General features: G+C 30.9%; 4 protein-coding genes and 1 long non-coding RNA gene across 5 annotated transcripts; 2 read left to right on the top strand and 3 right to left on the bottom strand.

Moving 5' to 3' along the window:
* Positions 1-61: 61 nt before the first annotated feature.
* Positions 62-8,575, bottom strand: Bulli (regulator of MON1-CCZ1 complex protein bulli). Its single transcript, XM_087414573.1, has 14 exons — positions 8,532-8,575; positions 7,266-7,311; positions 3,451-3,768; positions 3,067-3,372; positions 2,461-2,635; positions 2,233-2,392; positions 2,052-2,157; positions 1,833-1,986; positions 1,643-1,706; positions 1,207-1,426; positions 936-1,105; positions 579-854; positions 217-510; positions 62-102 (listed from the first exon to the last, which is right to left on the bottom strand). The coding sequence occupies exons 3-13, from the start codon at positions 3,577-3,579 to the stop codon at positions 249-251; spliced, it is 2,022 nt and encodes a 673-aa protein (XP_087270699.1). The 5' UTR covers positions 3,580-3,768; positions 7,266-7,311; positions 8,532-8,575; the 3' UTR covers positions 62-102; positions 217-248.
* LOC105145104 (ribonuclease H2 subunit B) lies at positions 4,007-8,625 on the bottom strand. Its single transcript, XM_011054464.2, has 7 exons — positions 8,532-8,625; positions 7,266-7,311; positions 5,786-5,916; positions 5,410-5,645; positions 5,051-5,336; positions 4,631-4,857; positions 4,007-4,352 (listed from the first exon to the last, which is right to left on the bottom strand). The coding sequence occupies exons 3-7, from the start codon at positions 5,871-5,873 to the stop codon at positions 4,263-4,265; spliced, it is 927 nt and encodes a 308-aa protein (XP_011052766.1). The 5' UTR covers positions 5,874-5,916; positions 7,266-7,311; positions 8,532-8,625; the 3' UTR covers positions 4,007-4,262.
* Positions 8,626-9,512: 887 nt separating this feature from the next.
* On the top strand, positions 9,513-11,092 carry LOC105145103 (protein KRTCAP2 homolog). Its single transcript, XM_011054463.2, has 3 exons — positions 9,513-9,737; positions 10,072-10,290; positions 10,552-11,092. Exons 1-3 carry the CDS (start codon positions 9,734-9,736, stop codon positions 10,722-10,724), a joined length of 396 nt encoding a protein of 131 aa, XP_011052765.1. The 5' UTR covers positions 9,513-9,733; the 3' UTR covers positions 10,725-11,092.
* Stoml2 (stomatin like 2) lies at positions 11,085-13,269 on the bottom strand. Its single transcript, XM_011054461.2, has 7 exons — positions 13,057-13,269; positions 12,877-12,990; positions 12,535-12,682; positions 12,198-12,446; positions 11,783-11,938; positions 11,381-11,625; positions 11,085-11,304 (listed from the first exon to the last, which is right to left on the bottom strand). Exons 1-7 carry the CDS (start codon positions 13,117-13,119, stop codon positions 11,119-11,121), a joined length of 1,161 nt encoding a protein of 386 aa, XP_011052763.1. The 5' UTR covers positions 13,120-13,269; the 3' UTR covers positions 11,085-11,118.
* Positions 13,270-14,081: 812 nt separating this feature from the next.
* On the top strand, positions 14,082-21,190 carry LOC147907020 (uncharacterized). The gene is made up of 4 exons (XR_015547798.1): positions 14,082-14,313; positions 15,429-15,488; positions 15,988-16,110; positions 16,388-21,190. It is a non-coding gene; the product is annotated as an uncharacterized LOC147907020 (long non-coding RNA).
* Positions 21,191-27,297: the final 6,107 nt, after the last annotated feature.

Consider the following 27,297-nt stretch of genomic DNA (forward strand, 5'->3'; position numbering starts at 1 on the left):
GTAGTGAAAAGATGGAAAGCAGATATTCTAGCAGGTAAATATCACACATATTACTTACAAATTTTTCTTAATCTTTTATTTTTCTTTCTCATAATAAATAATCTATAACAATATTTATACAACATTATAGGAATTTACAAGTTACAAAGCAGTTGCAACATATAAATTCTCTATCAGCTTCGTTAAATAAAAATAAAATGTCGATTATCTTTTTACCTATTATTCTCACGAACACTGATATTGAAATCCTATGAAGAAATAGTGGTAACGTTTGAGTTCGTATCTGAATTGCACTCATTATCCGTTCCTTGGAATAAATATTTAAAATGCTGTACATATAGCTGGCAATGTTCTCCCTTAGTGAAGGCCGTGGTGTTATGCAATCTCAAGTTGCGCTGCTCGAAGAATTTAAAGACCGAATGAAAGAGTGTCGCGTCATCAGTGGCTTTTGCTGCTTCTAAGAATTTTCTTGCAGATACTTGATCTGCCATTCCGACCGAACGAACATATCTGAAACGTAGAAATATAATAAACATATGTTAATTAAAACTTTAATTAAGAAAAGCATTTTAAATTACCTTAAGGCAGCCAAGATATGTCCCTTCGATAAAAGTACTTCGATTATCTCCTCATGCGCGTTCCCCAATCGTTTTAACATGTCCAACGCCAATTGATGCGCCGCCGGATACAAATTTTCCAGGGAAAGTAGTAAGCAAGCTAAAGGCTTCGAATCAGCGACCACATGGTATTGTAACAACTGATGCAGCTGATAGTAAGCCTTTCTATGTACTAATGTTGTGATCACCAATTCGTACAAATAATGTTGCACCGGTATTCCATGTTCAGTTAAGGATCTGTAAAATTGACATTTATTTAGATCAGATAAAGTGACTCGATAAATTTATATATTGTAAGTTATTACAATTCCCATGTACCTGATATATTCAAGTAGGATCCATACTATCATCTTTGGTTCTATTGTATTCTCAGGAAATTTGGATAATATGTGACTATACATGTCGCTTTGGTCGAGCAATAATTTATACTTAAAATTTTCAGCCACTGTTGTCACATTTTTAACATTATTCTGTAAAGGCGTTCCCATCTGTGAATGATAAATAAATGAGATAATTATTTAATTTTACATCTAAAAATTATATATAAATAATTATATATATAAGAGAGGAATCTATAACTTATAATTACCTGGTTCTGTATTTCATTTTCTAAATAATTTCTGTATACAATGTTAAGCTTATCAAATACGGTTGGCATCTCCATTAAACTTACAGGTAACTGTGTTATAAAACTCTGTAAGACTTGTATCAATATCTGTTTAGCATTTGATCGCTGCATTAAAAATTCTACTAAAAGCACTTTATCCGTGATTAATGTCACCAAAGCTTCCAATCTGAGCTCGATATACCTGTTTGATTATTAATAAATGAGAAATTATGCTCAAATATAAAAATGAATTAAAGGTCTGTTTTTTTTATAACTAAAATAGTACACTGTTCGAACTTAAAATAAAATAGATATATATTTGATATTTAGCAGAAGCGAGAGAGAAACTTCTAATAGTCTAGTACAGAAAAAAACTAAAAAGACCTCGAGACATGATGTTGTAATTAACCAAACGTACCACAAACAACCCAATTTTACGTCAATTATTATATTTGGTTGGAAAACAACCCAATTAGGAGAATCTGTATCATGTTAAGACTTAATATTTAGATAATGTTCAATAATGTTAAGACATTATTATAAATATAAAATATTACTTATTAAATTAATAAGTAATATTTAATATATTTTTTTTTATAAAAGGATACATAACTGGCACGGCTGATACATCTGATCAGACAAGATTGCACCTGGTACTTTGAGATTAAAAGGTTTAATCGGTTTTGCTGTAGTTATACTTGTATGATGCATTACTGTTCCATCACTCACACCAGACATCATAATGTCAAATATCATTGATGTCTATAAAAATATATGTTTAAGTTCTTATTTTGAATAAACTTGTTATATACAGTAACAATATATACCTTTGATGCTTGATGATGAACAATGATGAGATTATCAACAACGTTTATAGCAAATCTTCCACCAACATCCAGTTTTAACATATGACTTTTTTTAATGGTCATCATTCTGCAAAAACATCATATAACATTGCTATAACATTGCTTAGACATTGCGAATTGCGTTCAAAGTGACAAATTTTACTTGTGTACAGTATAGACGTATACAAATGCCGTTCCCATTGAGCGGTTGGCTCCCGGTTGATGTCGTAATAAAATTATACAAGGTGTTCCATATAACATAGCCAATGCTACATCCCTTTCGGAAACGGCCAGTTTCCCTGGTTTTGTTACGTTATGTTCAACTGGAACATTATTAAAATAAGCACAAAAATATTTTGTTCAACTTAATATTCAAGCACATGCAACTTACTTTCAAATTTAGTCAACTTGTGAAGATTACCAGGGGTAATATGTAATGCTTGTATTTGATTACCAACTGTACCAGATGATAATAATACCATATAACTCTTGGGACAGAATACAAACCAATTTATGCCTAAACTTAAGCATTTCAAGGCTTTAACGTTACGTTTTTCTGGATTAACCTGTAAATAAGTTCAAAGTATTAAATAGTCGAAATTCTATTTAAATAATATATCACAAATGTAAGTGACTGTATAAATAATTTGGGACAGCACGTATTTAAATCTTTTATTAAATTCAATCCATGATTAATGAATCACTAAAGAAAATTTAAAATTTAAATTTCCTTTAGAGACTCATGGATAGATACCACAATTAAATTTAACAAAAATGCTGCCCCAAGTTACCTGCATTGTCACCTTCATTTATGGTAATATATAATAGGTCTGCTTTCTATAGTTGAAGTGGAATATTTTTTAAACTTAAAGTGAGATGGGTATATGTTTGAAAATATATTTGAAAGCAAAAAAGAATTCTAATATTAGTTAGTATAGTACAAGAATAAAAATAGACCTAATAATATGAAATAAAAATGACAAAAGAATTTTCGCACTTGAAACAGTTCTACTCCATGATCTGTAACTACAAGTATCTCAGTGCCATGAGTCCACACAAAGCCTAGTATTGTGGCACTCTTCCCTTTGCATGACTGTGAGTACTCAACATGATCCAAACCAGAGACAGAAGAATAATTAACAAATTCCACTGACGAATTGGTACGCTGAATCGCAAGTACATTCATATCAGGAGAGAATTTAATGGATATTACTGGGCCTCTGTCTTCCATCCGAAAGTTTAAGTTCTGATCTGGGCCCTTAACGAGCACTCCCGTAACGCCTCCTGAGCGAACAGCAAATACCTGTATACAAATCATGTTTGTTATTGTATTAGGATGGAAATAAAAAATTTCACATGTACTGAGACAAAGTCAACTAACTTGCTGTTTCGAATCATCGAAAAACACATTCGTGAGACAGCTGACCGATTCGAACCTGATGGGGTCAGGAGACAGCTCCAGGTAATAATCATCATTCTTTCCCCGATCATCAGCTTCCATGTCTGGCATAACTGATCATCTGATCCTACCAGTTTACTACAGGCTTGACAGTTCTCCAGGTTGCAATGCACTAGGGATAAAATAAAACAGTGCTGTCGATAGAGAAAATCTCTCCTCTCAATATTCTTTCCCTATATCAAATTCGGTTGCCTGCTTTACTCCTCACTACCGCATTCTGGTTGCCATAAATGAAGTTACCTAAAGTAAAACATATGATAATTTTAACCAATAAAAAAAAAATGTGTTCTGAGAAGGAAAATTGACGCTCAATAATTAAACAAATACCGTGAATAAATACTGGAAATCGATAAAATATAATTTTATCCAGCACCAGTATTTATCGTCGTCTTATCAATACATTTATAGTAAAAAATAATTGATAAAATTTTATAAGTAACAATTAAAACTAAAAATTAAGAATTTAGTTGCTAGTATATTCTTTTATTAACTGTTTATTGTTATACGTTACATTGTGTTTAAATATTACATAAATTTATTGAAATATTGGAAAACACTACTTTCTGTTACATAATCATCAATAAAATATTACAATTTTCAACTTGGACATTACATTATGTTAAATATATGGATTACACGTATATAGCAATAAAATTTTTTAAAATGTGTACGACATGGTAATAAATGTCTATAAATGCATTAATCTTTAAAATCGTTCTATATTTTCTTAATATTTATTTCTTCTGAAAAAAGCTAGTAATGCTTTTAGATCCTGCCGCTGCTCTCTGTTTGGCTAATTCCTTTTTACCAGGGGCAGTGCTTTTCTGTAAAAAAAATATATATAGATATTCAAATTAAATTTGTTCACACAAATGTCCTATTTGAAAATTCTTTACAGATTTAGATATTTTTTGTGTTCTATATAATTTTAAATAAATAAAACAAATACAACCTTCCACATTACTGTAATGTATAAAAGCATTATAACAATTACAATCTTCAAGTAGTCAAAAATTATTTATATATTTGTAGCTTGATATTTGGAATTATAGTTATCATTTACTAAAAATAATTATAATTACTACTGCTACTAATAACTGACCTTTTCGGGTTTACTTAAAGTTTTTGTTTGTTTCTTTGCTTTTGGCACTGGACTTTCTTCGAAGGAATCTTTCTTAAGCTTCTTCTCATCAGTTTCATTTTGAGGACTATTCAGCTTGCGTTTTTTACTCTCCACTTCATCAGATATATTCATACGTTGTGCCAGTTTCTTTGAGAGATCTTCAGCAAGGTATTCTGACACAATGCCATGTGCATATTTTAAGTATTCTATAAGAAAATTTTCGATAAGTGCTCAATTAATTGATCTCGCTTGTAGATGGTGGCCTACAAAAATTGGTTGAAGATCTCGTTATATCTCAATTCAGCTATAATAAATATTGAGGAACCCTCAAATATTCTATCTTATAATCTTATTCCTTCTTTGTTTCATAAACAGCATTACGATTGTAATTTTTCTTACCTGCTTCAGTACCAATTTCATATATAGTACTCTTAACATAAGTGGCACTCATAGCACCTTGAGATACATGAACTCCTTTTTCTTTTAATACATGTGCTACCTTTTCTACCTTCTTTTGCAACCAATTTAACGATTTCTCCTCATTAAACTTGAAAGCTTGTAGTGATTCGTCTCCTTTACGATCGGCAACTAAGGATAGATTCAAGTTGTCACATTGTGCAAGTCGAGAAGTCTCTGGAAAATCTTCATCCCAGAGGCATTGCTCCAAAGGTTGTGCTAGTTGTGACTATAACAAAGACATTTATTTTAACAACTACATCTCGAAAATTTCTCATAAAGAAATAAAATTCTACCATTACCTTTCTCAAGTATGGTAAAGCCAAAAAGATAGGATCAATTGGTGTCGATAAATGCAATTTTCCATCAGATTTGACATTATCATCAATAAACCAAGATCTTTTCTTTTCATCGAAGATTAAAATCTCTTGAACTGTGAGATTTCCAGCGCCAAATACAAATATAGCTGGCTTATCAGAAGCTGGATGTCTAAGTTTCACTATCTCAGATTGGCTTCTTGTGCTGTCCAAATTGCCATCTAAAATACATTTTCATTGATATACAATACGGAGATATGTATTTCCCAGGGACATCTACAATGCGACCATAGCAATCACTAGTAAAATTGCAAGTTGCAATTGTCAATATGATAAAACAACAATAAATCGTCGCGTTCACCTTTCATCAGGAACACCCACGTGTTCGCCGACGGGTGAGAGCTCGTCACCTTGACTAGTTTCTGCGGAAAGCTTTTGGCGCGCGGCATTTTCCATGTGCCAAATGTCGATTTTTGAAGGTTATCTTTCCGGCTGGACGGGAAAACGCTCGATTAAGCCATTCGCTCGCTCATATGCACCACTATGCACGCAGGAGTTTAACGATCGATTGTCTCTTACGAGCAATATTGCTTTTGATTTATCGCAGCCAGAATTAGTTTCACTTGCAAACAGTTTTGTTTTGTACGCGACATATTGCGGAGACGCGTAGGAGTGACAGACAGCGTTTAAAAATTCGATGCGTTAAAATGGCGAAGTTAAATAATCGATAATAGCTGAAATTCTTGCACCGTTTATTTTTTCTCTTTTTCTTCTCAAACGTGTATGTATATGCTCACCGAACGATTGGTTATTACTTATAGATCCATAAGTAAGAACCAATCGCTCAGTGAATAGGCTGCATTCTGAAACTTATTATAAAAAAAGTATTGCACCTTTTTAGGCTGCCTTTTTTGTTGCCCATTTAAGCCAATCATAGTTGAATATAATGAAAATAATCAACTATTATTTGTTAATTTTTTACGGCTTACGGCTTGCGATCCTATTGTAGAACAGACTTTAAGCCTGTTCTAAAGAAAATTTCAACCGGTTGAAATTTGTCTTATGGATCAGTTTACTGCTATTTCTATTTCCGTCAGATTACGTAGATCTAAAGCAGTATCCTGATTGGCTCATCGATTTAATTCCAAGCTTAAGGTATATCCATATTTGCATAGCCGCATAAACGTATATGCATAAAGAAAATTATCCAATCACATTTTACGTGTGACTTTATAAAAGAAATGCGATTGAATAATTTTCTTATAAATATATAAAATTACATAAAATTATATATATTTGTATATATAAATGGACATATTTTATATATAAATATATATAATTACGTACAATTATATATAAAATATGTCCATTTATATACAATTATATAAAATTAAATATAATTTTAAAAAATATTTTTTCCCGAGTTGAATTACTTAGTATCAAATTAAGTTTGATTTATTTAGAATTAGTATCAAAGCATTCACATTAATGTATGAATTTATACAATTAATAAACAAAATTTAAGCCTTTAATAGGCTTCTTAATTAAACAGTTTTATTCTATTGTTTTAGTTAAATTAACCAAAGATATTGAGTAAGAGCAGTGGCGACTTATAAAAATGATTAAAAATAATTCAAATTGGATGTAACGTGATATTATAAATTTAACAGTGCACAATAAATTCTACAATATAATAAAGATTAAGTTTATCCTAATCTGTTAAAATTTATCCACTTCAAGGGGGGCAACGGATATATGAAATGCATACATTTATCCGTATATTTTTATTAAATTGATGCATACATCCGTTACCTCAATAAAGTAATTAATTTATCACTCACCAATGCGCAACAGCGGAGTTATATCAGCAAAGTCACTACGATGATTCTGTAACAAAAAAAAATAAAAAGTTCAAATTAAAACAAAATAAAAAATCAACTAATATTTCAAAAAATATTTGTCTCAAGCGAGACAAAAATGTTACATTAAGCAAAAATAATTGTCATAATTATCGCGAGATAGTAATAATGCGAGATAGTAAAAATAAATTCTATTTTTCCATCGTGTTTTGATTCCAAATGAATGAACGTTCGTACGAAATGTCTGTTCCGTGATATATGTGATTGTCATCTCGATTCTTTTATGAATAATTAATCGTGCGAGTTAGTAATCTGTGAGTATTCATAAAGTATAATGTTTTATACTATCTAGCATTTGTCGCGATTATGTTTCAAAAAGAAATGTAAAGAAGAGCGGCACGCGACACAGCTACCTGCTTGTACAAGCTTCGATAATGGAATAACTGCGTGGTAACTTCGCATAAACATGACGCGCCACCCCATGCCGCCCGTCCACCCTTCCGCGCCAAAACAATTTCCAAGGTTACGCGCCGATCATCTAACTGTCGAAATATTAACGCGTATTACAAAATCAGTAAAATAATCTATTCGTTATATTTTTAAGATTCTTTGAATTTATTACACGATCTTTGTTTTATTTTTTAGATTCGTTATGCAACTCATCTTAATATTTTAGATATTTCAAACTGTGCTACAATAAGCGATTAGTTTGCAAGAACTTTTTGTAACACAAAATCCGCGCAATGTGCGCAATATTTTTAAGAAAAGATTAACGCATTTTAGCGTTTTGTTACTTTTGAATCGTAATCCGATAATTCAATAAATCTAAATTTATGCATCGTACGTTTTCGATTCGAAAATAGAAAGTAATATGCAATCAACGTGCTATCACTCGTTATGACCATTAAAGAGGACATTATTAAGTACCGGTTTAAACGTTTAGTAATTTGTAATTACTAAACTATCATATATTTCGACGCCTTGATGAAAGTAAAAATCGAAACGTAAAGCGGATGTAATGGATAAGAGTAACAGAAGGGTGAACGAAACTTCTAGAAGGCGAAAATTGGAACAATAAAATGTAAAAGAAGCATTTACACTTCTTTTACATTTTGATGTTTTAATTTTCGCTTCCTGCAAGTTTCGTTTACCCTTCTGCTACTCTTCCATTACATTCGACTTACGTTCTGATTTTTATTTTCATCATGGCGTCTATTTCAAGCATGTGATAGTATAACTATAATATACCTTCGACAAACGGCAGTCGCTTCGACATGTTCACGGGTCGTACATTATATCAATTCGCATTCGTAGATATGTATTTAATTTAAATTAATGTGACACGCGAAGCGATTCGTATCAAACGTCCGTCCCGCTCTGAAGTCGCCAAGCGAATGTCGGAAACAACCGAATGCCGAAGTGATGACGTAGCAGCCACCGGCGCCACCGCGCCGCCTGGCACGCTCCCCTCCCCCTCGCCGCGCGGCGAAAAGCGAGGGGGAGCGTGCCTTCCCCACTCTTCGCTGTTCGTCGTGCGCCGTTTGGATACCCAATTACTGCGCATAAAAAATATTCACAATTTATTCAATTATTTTTATCTTACATGATTTTGATAAACGGGTATCGTACATACATTTCGCGCTTTGCTTTGTGCCATTTCTGGCACTAGTTTAATCCTATATTACTTGCGGGGTTCTTTTAGTCCGGATCTATAATACAATAGATGTTTTAAGCCTCAAACCGTAAGAAATTGATTGAATTATTATTGAATGCGAGGAAAATAATTGACTATGATTCGTCCATTTCTTATGATTTAAGGTTTAAAAATCTATTGTAGATCCGGGCTCTTAAACGTAATTAGTAATTATATATAAAATATGTTCATTTATATATAAATATATAAAATTATATATAATTTTATATAATTATATATAAAATTTTTTCCCGGGTACACTTATACTATTTTCTAGTAAAAAATATAATTATAAAAATAAAACTTTTTGGGGTATTTCAGCACCTCATCTTGTGTTTTAAAAATTCATTTATCTATTCAAAGATTAAAGAAGAAATTCTTAAATTAAAATACATAATAATGAAAAAAAATTTATAATTGATTTCAATGTCATTTTTATACCTACTGTGTTTGAAATTTTATTGTAAGCGATCTTGCTAATGAGTTAGAAACATTTAAGCCAATCAGAACTCGATCAGATCTCCAATAAAGAATGAGTGGAACATCTTTGAATCATTTGAGCATTGCTTGTTGGTGTTGCTGACGTGTTGCTGACATTTGTACGCATGGAATAATACATATATATTACCGGTTATCCAAAGCGGTTAACCTGTGCTAATCTCAGTGAATGTACAGGGAATTGTATACAATTTATGTAAATTCTCGCTGAGAGAAAAAAAGGATAGGTCTATGATTATTCCTAATTTTTTCAGCAACAATGGGTATGAGCACTTTGAAAGTTATATTTTTAAATTATCAAATATTAATAGAAAAAATTTAACAAGAATTTGCATGCTGTAAAGAGAAGTTATCAATTGTCAGGTGATATTTCAGTCTCGTCGCGATCTGATAATTTTATTAAATTAACCAAAACAAATTGTTTGTGTCTTCAAGAATAAATCCAATACACGAAAAATGTCTAAAATTGTTTCTGCAATTGTTAGTGCATAAGCAATGTATATTATATATGTAAGGCAAAAGGATAGTAATTTTTATTTATCTTTCGTTACTCTTTAATGTTATTGCTAACATTAACATTACATATTGATGTTACAGCTGTTAACAGTGGAATGTCATTCATGCTATCATCGATATTAGTGGTGTTATTGTTTTCTGGTATGCAGATGTACAAAGTTTTGCTCAGCTCATCACAGTTGGGAACCATTCTCGGAGGATTGATTGGATCTTTGTTGTTCATGTGTACATTGACTGCTGTGGGAAATCTTGAAAGTACCTTATTCGGAAAGTCTTTTCAACAGAAATTACTCCCAGAAGGTATATAGAAACTAACAGAGAAAAGTCTATTAAAAGTCAAACTAATCAAATTTGGCAAATTTCTTAATTTTAATATCAAATATATAATTAGTGTAAAGTATAATTTTTTTCACTTTTTTATTTCATTTATCAATTTGCTTCTGAGAGACTCTTGTATTGCAATTGTATTGTTTAATAAAGTGAATTATTTAAGAGTTAATAATATACAAATAGTTTTTAAATGATATACGTAAGCTGATATATATGTTTGTTTTGTTACAGTGGTCTTCTCATTAACTTTAAGTCTAATTGCTTCTGCCCTGATCCACCGTGTGTCCACTACAACTTGTTTAATATTCTCTCTGGTTGCACTGTATTATATGAATAGAATTTCTCAGGAAACGTATGGCGTGTCTATACAAAATACAGTTATGCAGTCCAAAAAACGCAAATAATAAGTATAAGGATATTTGTGCGACATATCTTTTTACTATCATGTACATCATAATATATCATACGTTCTACGTAAAACTTCCAATTTGTAATACAATGCCAATTGTAAATTGTTCGATATTATTTTATCTAAGATATTGAGTGGTTTAAGACTTGTACTAAAAACTAAACCTCAATTGTGAGCCATTTCCCTATCAATTTGCATTTATATAAATGTATGTAAATTTTGAAAGTTTGTGCAATAAGAAAAGGGTTTGACTAATGAAACAAATTTGTATGTATAATATGTAATGCTTTATGATAGTTTATGACAATATCATGATATTTACATCGCGAAATTTAATTAAATAACATGTAAAAAATATGAAAATATTTCTTTATTGCAGGTATAAATATTTATAATATTCGGGGCTTTTGTTCTTCCGTTTTTCTATGTTTTTCAGCTTCTTCCTTATCGCTGAAATACTCAAATGTTTCATCAGAATCTTCCATGTGAACATTTGATTGATTACTCGTTACTTGTTTTGTTTGCTCATTATTGTTTTTGTGACCCGGCATTACTTGTTTATAAATTGCCATCGCCTGTAATAAAATGTAACAAAACCAAAAATCTTGATAATACTATTATTAAAATTTTAATGAATAATAGGCAACGAACCTGTGCTACAAATGTTGGAACATCTCCTACGTTGCTTGGCAATATCAATGTATTATTAACTTTTGCTAATTTGTTGAATGCATTGACATATTGTTCTGCTACGCTGAGTGCTGCTGCGTTTTTTGCATCCGCGACACCAAGTGCATTTGCAACTATTTGTAATCCCTTCGCTCGTGCCTCCGCCACTGCTACTACCGCTGCAGCTTCTCCAGTGGCTTTGTTTATTTGTTCTTGCCTCGCTGCTTCTATAGTAGTAATCAAGTTTATCGTTACAAAAATTAAATTTTTCACTAATTTTGTATTCACATACGCGATATTAAAATTGCTTTTTCAGATAAATTCAAAAAGCAATGTGCAAGTTCACTGTGAGTAGAAGCTATACTCAATTGAATAACACAGCACCAGAAGCTAAAATTCGTGCGAGTCGTTTGCCTTCAGCCACATTTATCTCAGCCTCCCTAACACCTTCAGATTCCAATATCGCAGCACGTTTCTTTCGTTCGGCTTCTACCTGCATTTGCATTGCTTCCTGTACTCTTGATGGTAATTTTATATCTCCTAAAATATTAATATACATTTAATAAATTTAATGAAGAATATTGTGTATTTGTCTATTTTGGATAGAAATTTTTTCTAGTTTTAGTCAAGCAATCTGAGATATCTGTTACATAAGGTCTATTCTTTTTGACTGAACTTTTGTACAAGTTTATTTTTCTTTTTTTTCTCTCCAGAAGGAAAGAACAGGAAGAAAGACAAACCGGTGCAAAAATTCAGCCAAAAAGAACAAGCACATATAATTATTATTTTTACAACTTACGTATCTCATATCTCAGACACGTTATTCCCCATGCACTGCTTGCTTTGTTGATACTTTCAACAATGGAAACGTTTAATTCTTCCCTTTCCCTAAATACTTTATCTAAAGATATTTTTCCTAGCTCAGATCTCATGGTAGTTTGGGCTACTTGAATTACTGCAAACTCAGCATCCTCAACGCCATAGGATGCTAGATAAGGATCAGTTACTCTTAAATATAATACCGCATCGATATTTAAAGTCACATTATCTGAAATCAAATCAAAAAATATTTTATTATGAATACCGTGTTATAAAGATATAATATTTTTAAAATTTGTATTAGACAGCATAGCTACCTGATGTAACTGCACTTTGTTGTGGCACATCTATTGCTAATTCCTTTAAAACTTGCACGTACTTAACTCTATCGATGACAGGAAGCAAAATGTTCAGACCTGGTTCTAAAATTTTATGAAACTTCCCCATTCGTTCGACGATCCATGCCTAAGTAAAACGCTTTCCTTTAGGCTAGTGATAAACTATATTTTATTATATGTCAAACTAATTTTATTATATGTAGTTTTATTTCAAATAATTTAAAAAATTGTAAGTTGAATAAAAGCTAACTAATCAGAAGTATATATGAATCATATACAGTAACTGGCATACGTTACAAATATATTGTTCAGTAAACAAACCTGTTGTTGAGGAACGAACATTATGACAGTATTTATTGGATTTAACGGTTTATATCGTGAATTTTGCGTCACAGAGCTAAACATTTTATTTCCTACGTTCGCAAACATGTGATCCTGCAACGTGAAATGTTCCGTGAAACTAAGAATTAAAAATCTTTTCGAAGTCGAGATATATTTCACCTTAACAAATCCCAAGTTCCTCGCCAATATCATGGCACTACCAGACACTGTGCGTTTATACATCCTTTTATTATACTGACTTTAAAAATATACAAAGAATATAATATAAATTGACAGATTATGGTTCTTTTCTAGGTTATATGACAAGAATAACGCAATATTGGAATAATAACCCGGCGTCGCCCAGCATAGAACATGACGCAATAGAAGGAAAACTTGTTACCAGATATTTTGTCATGTGGGAATACAAAGATCTATTCCGTATCTTGAAACGAGATGAAAATTACAAAAGTGAGCAAATTTATTAGGTGTTGATCAATTAAATTATCAGTGTTCTAGTAAACTCATTCACTTTTATAATTTTTACCTCGTTTCAAGATACAGAATCGATCCCGATGTGAAAATTATTAATTAAGTGAGCGAATTTATTAGAATATTTATAATTTCATTGATTAATTACTAAATTTGCTCATTTTGATTTTCATTTTGTTTTAAGGACCGATAGGAATGACAAACTAACTCATTTACATCTCATTTGTGTGCAGTTATATTTACTCTCTATACATTAAACTACCATACATATTGGATATATTTAGAACATCATTGTTCATTTTGGAAAAAAAAAACAAGTTTGGAAAAATATAAAAAAAATTGTTCATATGCAATTATGCATAATTTTTACATAATTATACATAAATAATTTTCTTACATTTTTTCAAACTTGATTTTTTTCTAAAACAAACAGTGGAAATTATCCTTTTAATTTACATGCATGAACATACTTCATATAAAATTATGTATGTATAAATATTTATGCATGTTACGAGTACGAGCTATCATAAAAGTATATGCTAAATGCTTCTCTATCTTCAAGAAACGCACGGCCTTAAATTCCGAGAAAGACTGAAGTTTTTTTTGTGCGTAGAGTTTATATACCATATTCGAAAGCTAATCGTATCCAATAAGCATTCGCAGCGAGGCATCGCGCTCATTGGCTAGCATGCGAGTGGTGGGGTTAGCTGTTTGACGGCTGGTATAAATAGCGCATAATTTCCAATTTCACGCTTTTGTGAATCGAGCAGGGGATGGGGGTGTGTCCTGTCAGTTTAACGTTGAAATAATTCGCACTTCGCAGCCCTGTCTTCTAATCAATTATAACTTATTCTCCATAAGTATTCTACACAGAATCTCTCGGAACATAAAACGATGAGCGAAACGGCACGAAGGGATCTTTCGTCGTTGGATATATTTACTAAGGTAATCAATAATTAACTTTGTCTTTACTTCTCATAACAGTGTAAATATCGCATGTTGTAGTCTCGTACAGTACTAAACGCTAATTATTCGGTCGAAACTTTTCGCAATACTCGTACGATCGAATATAAAAACGCGGTCGCGTCTCGCGTCTTTTACTTACGCGTGAAGTTGATCGCACGGAAAACGACGTCGCTTCTCCATTTTGATCGCATTCACATTTTATTTCCAAAATGCGGTGGATAGGAAATGACACGGCGAAATGGCTCTCACAAGTGGCAACGCGATCAAATACGATAATTAAAATCTATATAAAACCTGAATGTATATTGTTGATATTTAACTACCGCGTGATTATATAGATTCAGTATTTGTATATTAATAATCCGTTCGAACGTATTTCATAAAACTTATTCGCCGAAAGTATATCGCTTGAATAATTGATGAATGAGATTTTCGAATATCGAATTACAATACGGAAATAATCATAAAAGGCGAGCGTATATGGATCTGTTATAATATACGCGCTCGTCTTTTATGATTATTATTTTCGTAGATTGATATCAGATGTATCTGATGCTCGAAATACGGAAAATTCATGAACGCGACGCGAAAAGTGAGAAGTGTAGCATCACAACGTCGCGTCGTTCGCCTCGCTTTTGGCACGAGAAGTTAACCACGCAAAAACGAAAATCCTTCGCCAATCTAAATTACAATTACGCTTCATTACACATCTTGATCTGTAAATGAAGATGTAATCAAGAGACGATTGGCATCGTGATCATATGATAATTGAAATTTGTATTAAATCTGTATTTGTCGTTTATTGCACTTACAATTAGTTCGCGCAATTATAAATACAATATTTACAGAGAGGACGCGCATTGTCACGTATCGCGACTCGCGACGGCACACCGCTGTCCCAGTCAGAAATGATGATGGAATCGACATCTCGAATCGATGTCGATTCGACGTCGAAAGCATCAAATCGACATCGATCGACGTTGATTCGATGTAGATGTCATTATCATTTCTGACTGGAGCGTCGCTCTTAACGTGTGAAATTGATTGCGCGACAGACGAAATCACTTCGATACATTAATTGCATTTATTTGCAGAATGTGGCGGATACGAGATAAGTCAACTCCAAATGAGTGCTATTGCGACTTATTGAATTGGTAAGTAAAATTTATATTAATTTTACATCTAATTCTTAAAATATCTAATAATTTTTTGTATAATATAGTAGATTCGGCACTAGTATGCGGATAATTCGTTCGAGCACGTATTTCACAATATTCGTGCAGCTGAATAGCATGTCGCGTATAAAATCAACTGTGCAGAAATCTTTCGCCATCTTAGATACATTCCAATGTCTAAATTTTATTTGTAAAATATCATGAATATCGAACATGATAAATTTTCTGCTGTTGTAACATGAATTATGCATTATGTCTAATTAATATCGACTATACGAACAAAATATGACATGGTCGCATAATATTTAGAGTGCGTTCCACTTTCACGCTCACACGATGTAAACATTAGTTCATCCTTGTTTATCAAATATCAAACAAGAATAAATGATATTTATAAACACTATAAGCGCAAAACAGGACGCATCCTTAGCAATTATTTCCAACTTAATTTTAACAAACTATTTGTTTCAACTGATAGGTACTGTTACAAAGCAAACAATGGAAAGAGAAGAGAGGTGAAAAACAGGCTTGACAATTTTGTGTGGAGAAGGAAGAGGAGGAGGCGGAGGAGGCTCAGGAAAAGCAATGGAGCAACTTTGCGGTAAGCAAGCTTATTGCTTACTTGCATAGAAAATTAGTCATTTCTTCCCATTAGGTTTTATTTCGATAATTAAAAATAATAATTGAAAAAAAAAATTAATTTAAAACATTACGAAAATTTATTCTTATAAAGATAATTTTGAGAAAATGTATAATTATTTTAATGGATATATAATTGGAAAACTATTTAAAGATTCAATGCGTATAAAAATTAATTTTTTAATTATTGATTATTTTGAACGCTATTTTAATTTGTATCTTGTATTTGTATGTTACAGAATCATGTAACCACGTAGCTGATAACTCCACTGCTGTGCATTAGTCGTTCTTTCTCCTTCTTTTTTTATTGGTACGCGCACCTCGTCCACGATTAGGCCATTAACTAATTAGTGAAGGTGCAGTGAAATATAATGGAGACTGCACGATTCTGTACTGAGAGGTCAGGGCATCGGTCGGTGAGTAACAAAGATTTTATTAGTAATAAATCTATGAAAAATGTACAAATCTATTATATTAGAAATGAATATAATGTTTTATAGATCCATTACTTTAAAATGGATTAGCTACAAACGATTATGATACATATTTAATCTTGGATTTGTCATTATTTATATTATCAATTTGATCAGCGTCTTGTCTATTATGTATAAGGCTATTATGTTTATACCTGGAAAAAAATGTTTCATATATAATTACATAAAATTATATATAATTATGTTATATTTTCTACAATTATATGTAATTATTATAAAATATATCTATAATATATATAATATTTTTTTCCCGGACATTCATAAGTATACATATAAAAAAAGATAATGAAATAGAATTCAATGATGAGTTAGTGTTATATAAATTATACAATATTAATAAAATTATATAAGGTTAACAAACCAAATAAGAACATAAATACATTTATTTATTTTAATTTTATTGAATTATTATTTGATAAATATTTTTTCTAATTTATATTGTTACTAAAGAAAGAAATTTTTTTTCGATATTCTTTTGAATTAAAAAAATTTATATACAAAACTGCATTTTAATAAAAATAAGCTTAATGAATATAAAAAAAATTATTGAAATAATTGGTTTTTAAATTAAAAATTAATGAAAAATAATGAGGAAATAAAGAAAAAATAAAGTTTCATATAAACAAAATATTATGAATTTTAAAATATACAGATTTTTTATTTTTAAATTAGTGTAGAATATTCACATATTCAATATATGTGACATAAAAATAAAAAAAAATTTGATATAGCAAAACCTACAATTAAACGAATTATGTATTTATTTTCCTAATCCCATTCCCAAATATTCATCCAAGATTAAATATGTTATAAATTGATGCAAAGAAAAAATATGTTTTCAATGCGTATAAATAAAAAAATTGTCCTTCTTTACAAGAAAAAAATACAATAATGTTATTACGACTGACTAATCTTACACATATACAAGTGTATATACATATATGTGCGCGCGCGCGTGTATGTGTGTGTGTGTAAAATACAGTACTACATATGACTAAATAATTTTTGAACACACAGCATCAATTTTAACATAATAGATTGTAGCTTATATATTTGATTGATTGATAAAATAAATTTATAATAAATAAAATAAATGACATAAAATCCTATAAATTAAATGAACAAGTAAAAATAACGCTTGATGATTTGCAAACCAATACAAAAATCCTAATAACGACTAACAAACGAGCAAAAAGAGATGTTAGAATAAAAATAAATTAATTATATTTAATACATAAAAATAATTCCGCAAACGTTTCAACTTACAGAGTCTTCATCAGTACGGTATAAATTTACAATTATATTAAATAAAAAATTAACATCTACAATCTAATATGTCGAAATGAGATAACATTAGAAATATCATTCGTCCTTTTCAAGATAGTTATGTCGCATCATGTCCAGAAGAATATATAATAAATCAAAATAATTCAAACTAAATTTCCGTTTGACAGCGAGAATCATGTTAGTCCTTTTAAAATTAATTTGATTTAGAACAATTTTATATCTTATCTCATATCATATCATATTTTATATCTTATCTCATATTACATAAAGGACTAACACGATTCCCGCTTCATAGTGTGATAATAACTATCTTGAAGAGGATGAATGATATTTCTATAATGTTACCTCATTTCGACATATTAGATTGTAGATGTTAATTTTTTATTTAATTTAATTGTATTTATACTGTATTGATGAAAACTCTGTGAGTTGAAACGCCCGCGCGCGTGCGTTTGCAGAATTATTTTTATCTATTAACTATAATTGAATTATTTTTATTTTGTTGGTCGTTATCAGGATTTTTCCATAGTTACTCATCGCGGAACACACAAGAACTTTTTAAATTAAATTAACGTTTTTTTCATTAAAATTTTTTTATAAAAAAGATATTTTCATATAATACACAACTAAATATAAGTGATATAACAATGATATAAACGCAACTGATAAGGAGTATAAGTCACAATGCAGGATTTTTTTGCGCAGTACTCAGTAAAAAATTTGTTATGCATAAATATGTATAATTATGTATACACATATATAAATATGTATAAATATTCATAAACATATATAATTTTATATGAAATTGTCCATACATTCTTTTTTTTGTAAAATTATTTTTTATACATATTTATGCTGGAAAATTTTTTTACCGGGTATATTTAAATATACATACATATACATATATAAAGATAATAATAGACATTTTGGCTAAAACTAGGCTATGTAAAAACGAAAACAAGTGTGCAATTTAAAGTAATAATGAAGTGTTAATATGATAAGAACATTATTAGCGCGATTAGAACAGAGATTTCTACAGATAAATCATATAAAATTAGCTAATTGCTATAAATGCAGTTACTATGTACTGGGTCTATGATGATTCGATTTTGTCAAAAAGTTAGGTATAAGTTATATTAATTATTATTAAAATTTATAATACTATTAATTAATTTAAAATCAATATGTTTTAATGTCATATTTAAAATGCGTTTAAGACGAAATTGAAAACGACAAATTAACTAAAATTAAATATAAAAATTATAAAAAGCAATTCTAATTCATCAAAGCGCGAATTCATGAACTTTTTCAAGAACTGTTTTTTCTCTTTTTCCATCACACGTTTCGCTTAAAATCTCCCTTCTATAGCTTCTCCGTCTCGACTTTCGCAATATTCTATTCCCTTTGTAAATTTTTTTTAATTTCTCGTGTGTCATTTAATATTTCTGTTGCAGCTTTTTCATGGCACGTGCAATAAACGTTTCTTTGGGAACATTTACGGGTTTTATTCGAAATTTATATAAATACGGAATATGGTCCGGGTAACGTGATCGTTGCAATTCGTGTCCAATTCTCGCCAGGTTTACCGGTCTGTCGAGCTTGACTCGTAAGACTAGCGTCTAGCAAGCCGATAAGCCGAATTAACCACGATTAATGCACGAGGGATGTGGGCAATATCGCCCCAGAAAGTGAATTGCCTCACGTCGCGTCTATCAGCCAAGCGTTTGCACACTTGTTGTGACACAAACTATTGTGGTTCGCAAAGTATCGTGGTTATGAAGGCCTCGTCGACGTTAGACGTGCGTTAAACGCGATACGAGAAGCCGACCATATTCGCAACGATCTCATTGTCGGTCCCGCATCCGTCGCATCGATCTCAGCAAATCGCCACTTCACTCAATTCACATCGTCTCTTGCATGTGCCATGGAGATGCAGCAACCGAGACAAAAATGATCCTCGCAACATTAAGAAAATTTTTGAGAAGAGAGAGGTACGTGATGCATAGAATTTTTTGTAGCAGGAAAATCGATGGAAAGATTGTCCTATTCCTTGCATTTATTTTCTTTAATTTTTCGTGTGTTTATTTAACATTTCTGTTGCAGCTTCGTCATGGCACGTGCAATAAACGATGTGTTCCTTCGGAATTTCCGGGTTTCACACTTTGTATAAATATGGGATACGGTCCGGGTAACGTGATCGTTGCAATTCGTGTCCAATTCTCGCCACGTTTACCGGTCTGTCGAGCTTGACTCGTAAGACTAGCGTCTAGCAAGCCGATAAGCCGAATTAACCACGATTAACGCACGAGGGATGTGGGCAATACCGCCCCAGAAAGTGGGTTGCCTCACGTCGCGTCTATCAGCCAGGCGTTTGCACACTTGTTGTGACACAAACTATTGTGGTTCGCAAAGTATCGTGGTTATGAAGGCCTCGTCGACGTTAGACGCGCGTTAAACGTGATACGAGAAGCCGATCGTATTCGCAACGATCTCCTTGTCGGTCCCGCATCCGTCGGTCTCAGCAAATCGCCACTTCGCCAATTCACATCGTCTTTTGCATGTGCCATGGAGATGCAGCAACCGAGACAAAAATGATCCTCGCAACATTAAGAAAATTTTTGAGAAGAGAGAGGTACGTGATGCATAGAATTTTTTGTAGCAGGAAAATCGATGGAAAGATTGTCCTATTCCTTGCATTTATTTTCTTTAATTTTTCGTGTGTTTATTTAACATTTCTGTTGCAGCTTCCTCATGGCACGTGCAATAAACGATGTGTTTCTTCGGAATTTCCGGGTTCCACACTTTGTATAAATATGGGATACGGTCCGGGTAACGTGATCGTTGCAATTCGTGTCCAATTCTCGCCACGTTTATCGGTCTGTCGAGCTTGACTCGTAAGACTAGCGTCTAGCAAGCCGATAAGCCGAATTAACCACGATTAACGCACGAGGGATGTGGGCAATACCGCCCCAGAAAGTGGGTTGCCTCACGTCGCGTCTATCAGCCAGGCGTTTGCACACTTGTTGTGACACAAACTATTGTGGTTCGCAAAGTATCGTGGTTATGAAGGCCTCGTCGACGTTAGACGCGCGTTAAACGTGATACGGGAAGCCGACCGTATTCGCAACGATCTCCTTGTCGGTCCCGCATCCGTCGCGTCGATCTCAGCAAATCGCCACTTCGCCAATTCACATCGTCTTTTGCATGTGCCATGGAGATGCAGCAACCGAGACAAAAATGATCCTCGCAACATTAAGAAAATTTTAGAGAAGAGAGAGGTACGTGATGCATAGAATTTTTTGTAGCAGGAAAGTCGAAGAGAAAGGTTGTCCTATTCCTTGCATTTATTTTCATTAATTTTTCGTGTGTTTATTTAACATTTTTGTTGCAGCTTCCTCATGGCACGTGCAATAAACGATGTGTTTCTTCGGAATTTTCGGGTTCCACACTTTGTATAAATATGGTATACGGTCCGGGTAACGTGATCGTTGCAATTCGTGTCCAATTCTCGCCACGTTTACCGGTCTGTCGAGCTTGACTCGTAAGACTAGCGTCTAGCAAGCCGATAAGCCGAATTAACCACGATTAACGCACGAGGGATGTGGGCAATATCGCCCCAGAAAGTGGATTGCCTCACGTCGCGTCTATCAGCCAAGCGTTTGCACACTTGTTGTGACACAAACTATTGTGGTTCGCAAAGTATCGTGGTTATGAAGGCCTCGTCGACGTTAGACGCGCGTTAAACGTGATACGTGAAGCCGACCGTATTCGCAACGATTTCACTGTCGGTCCCGCATCCTTCCTATCAATCGTATAGTAAAATAAACAGTCACATTATGTGTTGTGCAATTCGCACTGTCGTTTGCACGTGCTATGAAGGATCTACAACAAGGATATTTAGTGATTCGCGGGACATTGTGAAAATTTATCCAAAAAGAGATTGTCGAATGTTAAGAAAAGAATTCCTGCAGAAGGATCATCAAGGGGAAATTTGTAGATGCAGAAATCTTTTTGCCAGAAATCGCGGAATTCAAATAGCTGAGATGGCGAATAATTATGAAAATATTTTTTTTACTTAATTTATATATCTTATGGATGGTTCAAATACGTAATTATTGATGAAACATGATAGCACCTGTGTAAAATTAAAATATGTATGAAGTATTTAAATATGAAAGAGAAATTAATTAATTCATTATCAAATTTTGTTTTATGAAAATTCAGATTTTCAAGGTCATTTTTGCAGATACAACGATAAAAGATAATTTGGGAAATATATTAATGGAGGCTTATAACGATTTTTATTGTGACATGCAATTCTTGTCCCTTCGTGGAAAATGAAGATTCTCTGTTAGAGAATTAAATCCTGATTAGTCATAAGATTTGGATTCCATTTATTAATGATTTCAGTATTAGTTGATGACCGATGACATTTTTACAGTTGTTAAATTATTAGTGAGGAAATGTTTTACGAGAAAAAACGAGTAAGATTTATGTGAATTAGAATCTTATGTCACGAATATCATCATTGTTCGACTTGGTCACTGTTACAAATAGGAAGTTGTAATTCGTTCGTTTGTTCACATCGATGATTGTTACTTATTTTTGCTTTTGATATTATAATTACTTTTAAAGAGATTTAAAAAGTGATTTGGTGATTAAATTATTCTTCTTAATGTTTCCATTCTATCAATAGTTTTATTAACGTCCTTTGTTCAATTACTTAAAACTTAATATATTATATAACTGCAGACTGCACACATTAATAATATGTTTTTTAAATATTGCTTATCAATATAATACGTATAATTATATACTTGATTGTGACTTATTTCTCTTTATCTTATGTATAATATATCTCCAAGCTGTCATATTCCAAAATACATATTTTATTCTATAAAAATAAATAATACCTTGATCCACCGATTCCATTCGACAATTCTCTTTTATTCGTAATTATAATTTTACATGTAATTTATTTTACAATTTAATTTATATCAATTGTAATATTAAAAATGATCTGAATATGAAATGAGAAATAACGAAACATATCTATATCGGTAAGATTATAATTATTGATGTTATTCGTAGCAACGCGATAATTAATTATAATATTGTATTATCAGATACTATATGTTTAGTTTTTTTTTTAATCTCATGTCATTTATTTTATTTTGTATATTTAATTGATATGCTTTGAAGGTGCTTATCATATAAACATGCATTATATCTTCACTATTGCATTATCAAATTTTCTATTACTTTATTATTTTATGATTTTTGAATGTTACATTATAAATTTCTATTTTTCGTGAAATATGTAAAATTTTTTGTTTAGAACGGTAATATACATATAATACAAGTAAATTCTTTTTAACTTAAATAAAATTCCAAGTTAAAACAACGTGGAGAAATATTCGATTAAAATTCTCATGCAAGTAATAAAATTTTTGAACATATTTTCAGTTTTGTACATCAATTTTTACGGTTATTATCATTATTCTTTTTAAATCATTTTAGTTCGAATTTTTCGATACGATCTTCTCGTGTATGTCCGAATTGTCGTACATCCGAATTGAACGTAACATTCTGTCTGTCGGCGATAATAATAATCTGACAGCAAGGACGTCTCTGTCTTATCGATTTTTGAAATGTGATCAAGTCTATGGTCAGATGCGACGAAAGATAAGTTCAATCCTGAAGAAAGAAGGAAGAATATGACGAAAGGTAAGTGGTAAATTTTGATCACGTGGAGTATAAGGTAATATACAAAATTCTTTATTTATTTATTTGATTTTCTCTATATTTTCCTTTATTTTCTTGTATGTACGAGATTTTAAAAATCCCATTAAATTTTAATCGCGCGCGATTAATATATTTGAAACTCTGATTCTTAGATTTATCGCTCGAGTAGATTTCAGGTATTCTGTTGGATTAACCAACAAATCGGTTCCCTTAGTAAGTCGCGTATCTTTTTGTCGCGGTTTTAATTAAAGATTTTTTGTATTATGTTGAAATATACGAGTAGGTAAATGGATAGGAAAAAATATGAGCAAATAAGAATATAGATTGAAATATGGATAGGTAGGGATTCGGTCTGGTAAAAATGTAATATTTTGAGTTGAGAAGATCCTATTAACAAAATATAAATAATTTATTTATAATAATTATAAGTCTATACATTTGTTATTATTGTATTAAATATTAAATTATTTATTATTATATAAAGTACAATAATAATATATAACTGCCTTATTATTAAATTTTAATAATAATAACTTAAAAATTATATTATGTTTAAATAAATTCTTAGAGATAATATAAAATATTTTTGTGAATATTATGTATTGTAATTGTAATTTATGTAATAATTGTAAATAATGTTTATTATGTAACCGGATGCAGTTAATAAAACAAAAATCGATACATATTTAATTAATAATATTTGTTTTGGAATGTCTTTAACATTTTTTTGTTACCAAAAGATTGTTAATAAAAATTCCTTATTTTTATATATTTTATTTAAAATTAAAAGTTATAGTTATATCGCATGTATTATAACAATTAACTGAAGACAATGATGATATGTGTAATTTTTATTCACAAAATTTAACATTCATCTTAAATAATTATTACAATGTAATAAGTAAATTTAATATATTTTTGTGAAGTTGCAAATTTTTTATTAGACCTTGTTATAGAATTCGCAAAATTCGCGCCTTATTTTATCTCGCTCTCATGATGAAACGTATTCGTCAAGTATATAATATTAAATATTTATTAATCGAATTCTTAAATTATGTTTCGTATTAAATATGTTAAATCGTTAAAAGTTTATGCAGGGGGGATTCCGTTGCCTACAATATCGTTTGCCTATATCACTTTTGCCGACAGTTCGTTTGCACATAAAAATTATTGCCTACATGCACTTTTGCACACAAATAAAAATTTTAGAAACAAAGTTATTTTTGCCAACATTATTATTGCCTACAACTCGATTGTCTATATGTATCATTGCCTACATACATTATTGCTCACAACCTTCCGCGAAATGAGAGCCATCTCACACTAAAAAATGGATTACGTTAGGGTTAGATTTTTTGGAAAAATATTCCAAGCGGACATTGTCTACGCTGACACCTCATTGTTCACATGATAGATTTCCTAAAAATATAAATTATTTTCTTACTTAACTTTAATTTTATATTTATGCGCAAAAGTGCTTGCAGGCAATCGAGCTATAGACAATAATACATATGCAGGCAAAAGTAACTCTGCTTCTGAAAGTTTTATTTGCGCGCAAAAGTGCATGTAAGCAATAATTTTTGTGTATAAACGGACTGTCGGCAAAAGTAATGTAGGCAAACGATATTGTAGGCAATCAATTTGTAGGCAAAAGCAACTATTTCGTTAATGCAAATATTACGTTATTTACACGTTCATAGTGCAATAATTATAATAATTAGTGCTTCGCCACTGTTTTTTGTAGCAACATTATATGAACATTAGTAAATACTCATATTATAATTCGTACCGACGGGGAGTAATGATTTTTAATGAGGAAAATTATTTCTCGTCAATTTCTGTAGTATTCATCCGAAATGCCTATTTCGATGCTTTATTGAATCTGGGGATTCTCGGCCGTTGCAGGGCTGAAATTAATCGATTAATTAATTAAAGGTTTTTTTTTATATTTCCTGAAAGCAGTGATTTCGGCAATAAGTTAACGACAACGACAATATAATTTTTTAAAGTCCAATTATGAAATCAATTAAATATAGTATATTCTGAAACAAGAATTTATCTTTTCATTAAATATTCTTTCATTAATTAACATTAATACTGCTTTGACAATAATAAGATTTAACGGATTGAACATGGATAGCAATTGTTCATAGATAAGTGAATTACATTAAATAAATTAAAATTACAAGTTTTGTAATCGGTTTTGCGATTTCTTTAAGAAAAAATGTGGTTACAAATGAATATATTTTTTATTTTAATCTTTAGTTTCTTTTAAGAAACTGTTTTCAGATACTGGACATCCCTTTATTCCAAAACATTAATTAAAAAATTTTTTAGATTAATTTATATAATGAAATATATACGCAATTTATATATTATGCAAGAAATTTTTAACTTCTATTAGGTGTTGGAATTAATTCGTAGCGTTTTTAATGAAAGAATGTTATTTATTTCACATGAGCATTAAAAAATACATTAATGAAAGTACTTCCCATCACTTGTAAAACGCTACGAATTAATTCCAACACCTAATATTTATCTGATAAAATTTTTTATCAAAAAGATTCATGTTTATTTAAATGATTTATTGTAATAATGGACGTAATTAAAAATGTGCGTACTTAAAGATTCAAGACGAATCGATTGGGTACCCCGATATCAATAAGATTTTGATAGCTGTAATTATCTAAATATTACATTAATTATTTAGATAATCCTATTTAATTACTTGACTATATTTGAGTAAATATTGCAGAAAAAAAAAGATTGATATAAATTTTATATTAATAATATTCGATTATAAAATCAAAATAAGATGAATAAAATTTAAATCTCATCGTTATCGGTTCGATTTGTCTTGAACAGTTGGTACCTGAGAATTTTTGTACTCACATATATAATAAATATATAAATTATAATTATATGACGTATGTATTTTATTACTTTGAAATATAATCATTTGTAACTATCCTTCGATAAATGTTATTCTATCCATGTTTTTTTATTTTGTTAAAATGCTGTATTTTGTAATAATTTGAAGAATATATTTTGCGTGCAAATCTTGATCTTATATACTATTGTGAAATTGTGATTAATATCAACTAAGTTATCATTAAAATATTCGGTAATTGCATAATATTTGCATTATTTATAAAAATTTGGAAAAGGGTGACAATTGTTAATTCGTTGCCAAGATGGGCGTTGTTATAAGAATAGTCCGAAAAATTTGGGATTGGTTTTTTTCTGCAACGAAGTTCTTATATAGTGTCCAATGAATCACTTAACTTTCTTTCGCGTTGATGACGTGAAACTTGACGAGAAGTAGAGCCCAGCTTGCTCTTCGTGGAGTTTTTCTCTCTGTCGAATACAATGCAACGGAAATTATAGTTGTAAGTAGTTGTAATTATAAGAATTGATGAATCACAGTAGAATACGAAAAGAATATCCGATATGAATTTGATTCATGAATTTGATCATGTGATTGATGAATTTTTACAACTACGATTTTTTATACTTACAATTACGTTTACGCAATTGTAGATCTGAGAGTCGATTGTGTACCGTAAAAGGTGAAAATTACAAAAGTAAGTAAATTCACTAGATATTGATCAATTAAATTATGA

The sequence above is a fragment of the Acromyrmex echinatior genome, chromosome 16, assembly GCF_024713525.1.
Source record: "Acromyrmex echinatior isolate Ae372 chromosome 16, ASM2471352v2, whole genome shotgun sequence".
Lineage (NCBI taxonomy): Eukaryota > Metazoa > Arthropoda > Insecta > Hymenoptera > Formicidae > Acromyrmex > Acromyrmex echinatior.

Coding starts and splice junctions, on each gene's coding strand:
- LOC105145104 (XM_011054464.2), bottom strand. CDS start 5,873: ATGCCGCGCGCCAAAAGCTTTCCGCAGAAACTAGTCAAGGTGACGAGC. Junction 4,858..5,050: donor TGAAATTGGTACTGAAGCAG/GTAAGAAAAATT, acceptor ATTTTCTTATAG/AATACTTAAAATATGCACAT. Junction 4,353..4,630: donor CTTTAAGTAAACCCGAAAAG/GTCAGTTATTAG, acceptor TTTTTTTTACAG/AAAAGCACTGCCCCTGGTAA.
- LOC105145103 (XM_011054463.2), top strand. Junction 10,291..10,551: donor ACAGAAATTACTCCCAGAAG/GTATATAGAAAC, acceptor GTTTTGTTACAG/TGGTCTTCTCATTAACTTTA.
- Stoml2 (XM_011054461.2), bottom strand. CDS start 13,119: ATGTATAAACGCACAGTGTCTGGTAGTGCCATGATATTGGCGAGGAAC. Junction 11,939..12,197: donor GTGTCTGAGATATGAGATAC/GTAAGTTGTAAA, acceptor TTAATATTTTAG/GAGATATAAAATTACCATCA. Junction 11,305..11,380: donor TTCCAACATTTGTAGCACAG/GTTCGTTGCCTA, acceptor ATTTTATTACAG/GCGATGGCAATTTATAAACA.
- Bulli (XM_087414573.1), bottom strand. CDS start 3,579: ATGCCAGACATGGAAGCTGATGATCGGGGAAAGAATGATGATTATTAC. Junction 1,987..2,051: donor TTCATCATCAAGCATCAAAG/GTATATATTGTT, acceptor ATATTTTTATAG/ACATCAATGATATTTGACAT. Junction 1,427..1,642: donor GTAAAATTGGGTTGTTTGTG/GTACGTTTGGTT, acceptor ATAATCAAACAG/GTATATCGAGCTCAGATTGG.